The sequence below is a fragment of the Merops nubicus genome, unplaced genomic scaffold, assembly GCF_000691845.1.
Source record: "Merops nubicus isolate BGI_N331 unplaced genomic scaffold, ASM69184v1 scaffold8939, whole genome shotgun sequence".
NCBI classification, from domain to species: Eukaryota; Metazoa; Chordata; class Aves; order Coraciiformes; family Meropidae; genus Merops; species Merops nubicus.
The window spans coordinates 21,147-27,016 of record NW_008631647.1 but is presented as its reverse complement, the minus strand read 5'-3'; the positions used below and the strand labels follow the sequence as shown (position 1 = coordinate 27,016).

At 38.5% G+C, this 5,870-nt stretch overlaps 1 protein-coding gene across 1 annotated transcript in view; it reads right to left on the bottom strand.

Annotated features, from left to right (window-relative positions):
• The window catches only part of ADIPOR2 (adiponectin receptor 2), a 20,680-nt gene extending 15,184 nt beyond the window's left edge, over positions 1–5,496 (bottom strand). Inside the window, exon 1 of the mRNA XM_008947642.1 lies at positions 5,245–5,496. Within this exon, the coding sequence (XP_008945890.1) occupies positions 5,245–5,418 (174 nt within the window). The 5' untranslated portion in view covers positions 5,419–5,496. The remainder of the gene's footprint in view (positions 1–5,244) is intronic.
• Between the last annotated feature and the right edge of the window lie 374 nt (positions 5,497–5,870).

The window sequence follows — 5,870 nt, the reverse complement described above, 5'->3', positions numbered from 1 at the left end:
AGGGAAAGGTACTAGATTCAAGCACTTTACATCAGTGACTAGCAGTCTGAGTAAAATATGCATTGCTTCCAGTGCTTACAATAGCAAGTGAAGGAGAAATTCAGAAGTTAAGATCTTTTGATCTGAAGTGAAATGCCAATTCACATGCATTCAAAGAAATAACATTCTTTCCCAAGAGTTTCAAAAAATGGAGGAAAGGCAGAAGTGATAAAGAAGTCTACAGAACAACAAAAATTGAACAAAATCTGCTTTAAAACAAAAGCAAACATGCTTTAGTGGGAATCTCATATATGCCAGGCTTCTCCCATACACACTCAGAAGACCTCTACCAACAAAACCTGTAATGCAATGCAGGGAAAAAGGCAAATACAGAAGCAGATGCCAAGTTTTTTATCATAACTCCAAAGTACCCATAGTAAGGTGCTAGACTGAAAATAAAGCTAAAACAATTTCAAACTAAGCAAGAAATTTGCAAGTAAATCTATAAAGAAAAAAAACTTAAGGCAATCGGAATTCGCCAATATCAGCTCCAGAAAGACTGCTCTTAAGACTCGGATGTCTATCTTGGGCATTCATGGCTTCACCTAAATTTTCAGTCTGATTGCATGCCCCATAAAGACAAGTTAACAATTTCACACATTTACATGCACCTTTCTGTCAATTCCAAAACTATTTTTGTACTCTGTTTTTGGAAGAGATATGTACACACTTCTAACAGAAAAGGCTTTGGGCAAGTTCTGATTCAAGTTAAAAGCTTCAAGTCATTTGCTCACCATTATTCCAAAACTTTTCTTTTGTATCTGAAAATCTATTACATCCTTCTGCCTCCTCCTTCAAGTCATTTTAGTATTTATGCTCTAGAAAGACTCTTGTGGGTACCTACAGGTATCACAAAATTTGTCAGAGGTCAAGTAAGTTTCACTTGAAGTCAGAACTCTGAGAAGCAATCCAGGAGTATTTACCCAAATTTCTTCTGTCCATTCAGAAGACTTGACTAAGAGCAATGCATACACCTCCTCAGATCCCTCCTTCCAAACCCTTACTGTGGATTATCAAAAATTTTAGAGCAACAGCTCTCCACTTCAGGGGTGCATTTTGGTGCCACACAGGACAACTGGACAACACAGCTGAACTGCATGGAAGGAATCATCATTTGGGAACAGGAAAGCCTGATGATTGGAATAAAGGCAAAGAAAAGGATTCTTTTGTTTACCTCCCCATCACTCACAGATTAAAGTACAAAAGGAAAGAGTCAAGCACGCACAGGTCTTTAGGGCTGCATGAAGAGCCCATTCATCAGGTTATAAGAAGTCCCAAGCATTTCATTATGTTAGGGTAACAAAACCACAGTAAGATTTCTGTAGGAACTACCACTGCTGGAACTGCAAAAGCAGTTAAGACACAAACTCTAGGACAGGAGAAAGGATGCTGTCCAAAGGCTAGGTAATCCAGCATGCTACGGAGGGAAGCACCTGCTGAAAAATGCCTTAACAGCACATAGTACATGTAAACTAGAGAAAAGAAGTTTAAACTGCTGAAAGAGAAGAATCACATGGATTTGCCCAATCCTTTTCTCACCATCAAATCCTTAACACACAAACTGTCACTATTTCTCCAGGTCACAGAAAGTACACCACTCATCTGCCACTGCACTAACTCCATGTTTAACAAGATAGCAAGAGGCGTATCTGTTCTTTGGAACGGATACATGAAAGGGAGGATAATCTATCAACAGACATGCACCCTAGGAGAGAACAGAGTTAAAGGATAAAATGCAGGCTAAGGTGTTCAGGTGTAAAAGGATATTGATTTTATGTGATCTATATCTTCCCATAAGCATCATTACAAAACTGGTAGATTAACAACACAGAGAAGGATGTAGCTATTTATTACTTTTTTTTTAAGCCTGCCGAATACAGCCAGTTAAGTCTTTGCTGCATGTATTCAAGTGAATGCCACGACTTACAGAAAGCAGGGTCTTTAATGCAATTTTTAGTTCACAGCTAGGCAACCACTCCGGTAGGTTACTGGTGCCAGGAAAAAAGGTTTCAGAAAAAAACTTTTAGGACTAAATTTGATTTCTTAATACTACCTTACCCCCTCCCCATGAAGATGTCATATTTCTAAAGAGGACCAATACTTTGGCCCATCAAAGTTAGAAACAGATGGTGTACAATGTAAGCTGTGGGGGAGACTGAAAGTACTTCTGAACAATACAATGGTGTGTTTCCACATGCCACCTTAGAAAAAGCTACTAAAATAATTCATTGAAAGCAACTTCTGCTTCTTAAGAGCTCAGACTGCTTCCTCCTACAAGTAGAACAGAAAGTATATGAGTAGGCAGAAGAAAAGGAATCTTGTACAGGAGAGTTTGGGGCAGTTTTTATATAAAGAAGCTGCAATGATATAAATAGGGCAAGAGGAGGCAACAGGCAAAGTAAACAATACATTATCATAGGGAAAACAATGTTTTTACATTAATACCTCAATTCTTAGGCCCAGTACATTTTTGAGAAGTAACATATCTACTAGAATACATCTACATTATGGTATTAAAGAAAGTTATGGGCTCAAGTTGTGCCAGGGGAGGTTTAGATTAGGTATTAGGAAGAATTTCTTTACTGAAAGAGTGGTGAAGCATCGGAACAGGCTGCCCAGGGAGGTTGTAGAGTCATCACCTCTGAAGGGGTTAAAAAATAGTGTAGATCTGGCACTTGGGGACATGGTTTAGTGGTCATGGCAGTGTTGGGTGATGGTTGGACTTGATGATCTTTACCAACCTTAAGCTAATTGTATTGAATCACAGAATCATTATCATCAGTAGAAGCATTTAAAAGTACATTGAATGACCACAGGTGTTCTGCCCTCAAGACACTGTACAGGTCTCATTAACTTTCCTTCTCCAACACAGGAATTCCTTGATTGTTACTATTGGCTTTCACATGGTTGCATTTAGAATACTAGCATACTAATGTAGCAAGCGCCACTTGAGCCCTTTCGTAAGGCTGTGCTTAGTATGATCTTAACACCTATGCCCAAGTACTACCTCATCTACAGAACATTAACCTTATATTACTGTTACGTAAACAAAACTCTTCAAAAACAGATTTATTAATCCAAAAGCATGATTTTAATCTCTGAGGCAGTTGTATTTAGCCAGAACATACAAGCAGAACAAAAAGTGAATCAAAGCTGGCATTTGAGTAAGAGCTGTGCTGAGGCTTATACAAGACAGAGGAAGATATATAGTGTGATGTTTTTTCCAGGTTATTTAGAACTGCAGTATGTCACAAAGGCCATTTGGCAAGCTAATACTGGTGCTTTTGACAGCAGAGTGTTCTGGGATGATCATCCATCTGAAGCATCAATTATTTAAATTTTTAAGAAGAAAAAATTTAGGATTTGACAGTATTAAAAGGAAGAAATAAGTTCAGGAACAAATGTTTAGGCTGAAAAAAGTCAAAAAGGCAAGAGGCTATATAAGGCAGAGAAAGTGATACAGTTCAAGAGAGAAATTTCTGTGGCTGCATTTTAGCAGATTGGGAAAGAGAGAACATATCAAATAAAAGAAAGCTAAATATTTGTAGTGAGCCAACACAAAACAACCACATACTTTTATCATAAGGCTGAAAGAAAAAACCCAAAACCTAACATCCTAACAATGCCTGAAAAAAACAGAAGAGAGAGTACTTTAACCATTTCCAGAATTCTAAAATTAAACACCAACTCATCCAAATAATTTCTATTTAGCTGAGCAAATGTTCAGAATTACAGAACATCATCAGTTATGTGTTTTTATTTTGGACTCTTCCATCTACAGGCAACAGGTAATTCACATTATTGAACCAGGAAAGTCAGAGACAAGAATGAAAACAGTCTTCAAAAACAGATTATTGCAAACACAGTGTCAGATATATATGTTCAATGTATCTGCTAGTACTTTTTTCATACCTTAGCAAATTCAGGTATTGGCTAAGACTCTGTAGCTTGCCCATATGCTTTATGACCTTCCACCTAATGCAAAGACAGACTCTGGGTATTTCCTGTCACGATACCGAGACTGTCCTATAGAAGTCACAGCAGTGCACAACAGAGAGCATTGGCTTGGCTTGTTAGACACCAATATCTGCACTGACTTCTCATTACAAGGACACTTGAAACTAAATTCTATAAGGGCTCAAACCTACCAAGTTAAGACAGTCTAATACAGGTTCTCACGTCAGCTGAACCACAACAGTGGTCCGTGCACACACCCAGAATTTGTGGCAAATGCAATTAGAGCAACAGCCCAACTCTCCTGCATAGAGGCTGGCATTAAGTAGCATCAGCATGTTTCTGCTGCTGGCTAAAACCACATAGTTGCTGTAAATGAGTTGATACTGTAAACTCATTAAGCCATGATAAATTTAATAGTGAGCCTAAGAAAAACGCCTCTTCCATTTAACTGTGTTGATATCCATCTCTATATATCCTGGGAGAAGCATCAATTACAGTTCTGTAACTCTCTATCCAGAAGGTACTTTTGTCCAGTGCTTGGACATTACCTTCCTATAACACCTGATAAAGCTGTGGAACACCGTTCCTCAGGATGCTAAAATTCAAAGGCTCACACACCAAAAATTCAAAAACATTGCCCTCAGCCCAGGAAAACTGAGCCACCAATTACTAAAGGCTGGGAGAGTGTCCCAGGGAAGTAACACAACGTGCTCCCACATCCTTGTACTCCTCCTTATGAGCCCGTTCCTGGCCCCTGTCCCAGATAGGATGTTGTGCACTATGGATGTTTGGTCTTGTCCATATTGCCATTTTTCCAACAAGAATCCTTGCAAACAGATTTTTCTGTCGCAATCTCCAAGATGATAGCAATTAGCCAAGGTTCAGATTAGATTCAGCCAGAGTCAAAATATCTTCTCCTTTCACTTGTAATTAATTGGAAGTTACAGAACAAAAATCTTTTGATATGAGCAGCATCTCAACAGAGAACAAACCAGTACAAGTCCCATTTCTTTGAAAAAGGAATAAAAAAATATAAGGCTAATAAACTCCCACTTACACTTCATCTTGTCACCCAAGTTCCCATAGAACTCAGCTGAATATTTCTGTCACCTTCCCAGTTTTATTACAATTGCTTAGCAGGCATAAAGAGGTTGTAGGCCTACCATTCACATTGCTGGAACTTATTTCAAGCACTTATATCAAAACTCATTTTTCCTAGCAAACCTAACAGATAATCATACAACTTACATTTTCCTGGTCAGAAGACAGAAGATCAGAAGACTCCACTAACAGAAGCCTCTGGGCAGCGCTGTCCACTCCAGAGGCTGCCTGTGTCGTTGCAGTGTCAGACATGTGCCCTCTTCTGAGCCGCAGAGCTGGCTCGGGAGAACCAGCATGATCGAGTTCCGGTAGTTCATTCATGAGACGCCGGGAGCCTTCTCAAATATTCTTTCCTCTTGGTTGGCTTTGGGTGATTATGTGTTGGCTCTGAAAGACAAACAGGTTGTGTAACTGAAATGAAGTTAAAAAGAAGAGTGTAAGAGCTGGCTGGAAGGAAAAAGAAAAAAAAAAAGAAAAACAAATCAACACTTAAAAGCTTCCAAACAGCTCTGACAACTGCTTTTATATGTGCCCACACTCCTACAGGATCAATCACAGAGACTTTGACACTCCTGGACAATGAATTCTCATCTTGTGGTCACTAATACTTTTGTATCCTGAGAAAAGTTAAACATAACTTCAAAAGATGATAGAAAATAAGCTACATAATGCAGTAAATTAACAAGAACATAATTATTTTTTTTATAAATTTGTACACCGTCACAAAAAAATAAAAAGGCTCTTTAATACTTTTTACAAATAAACTACTTATC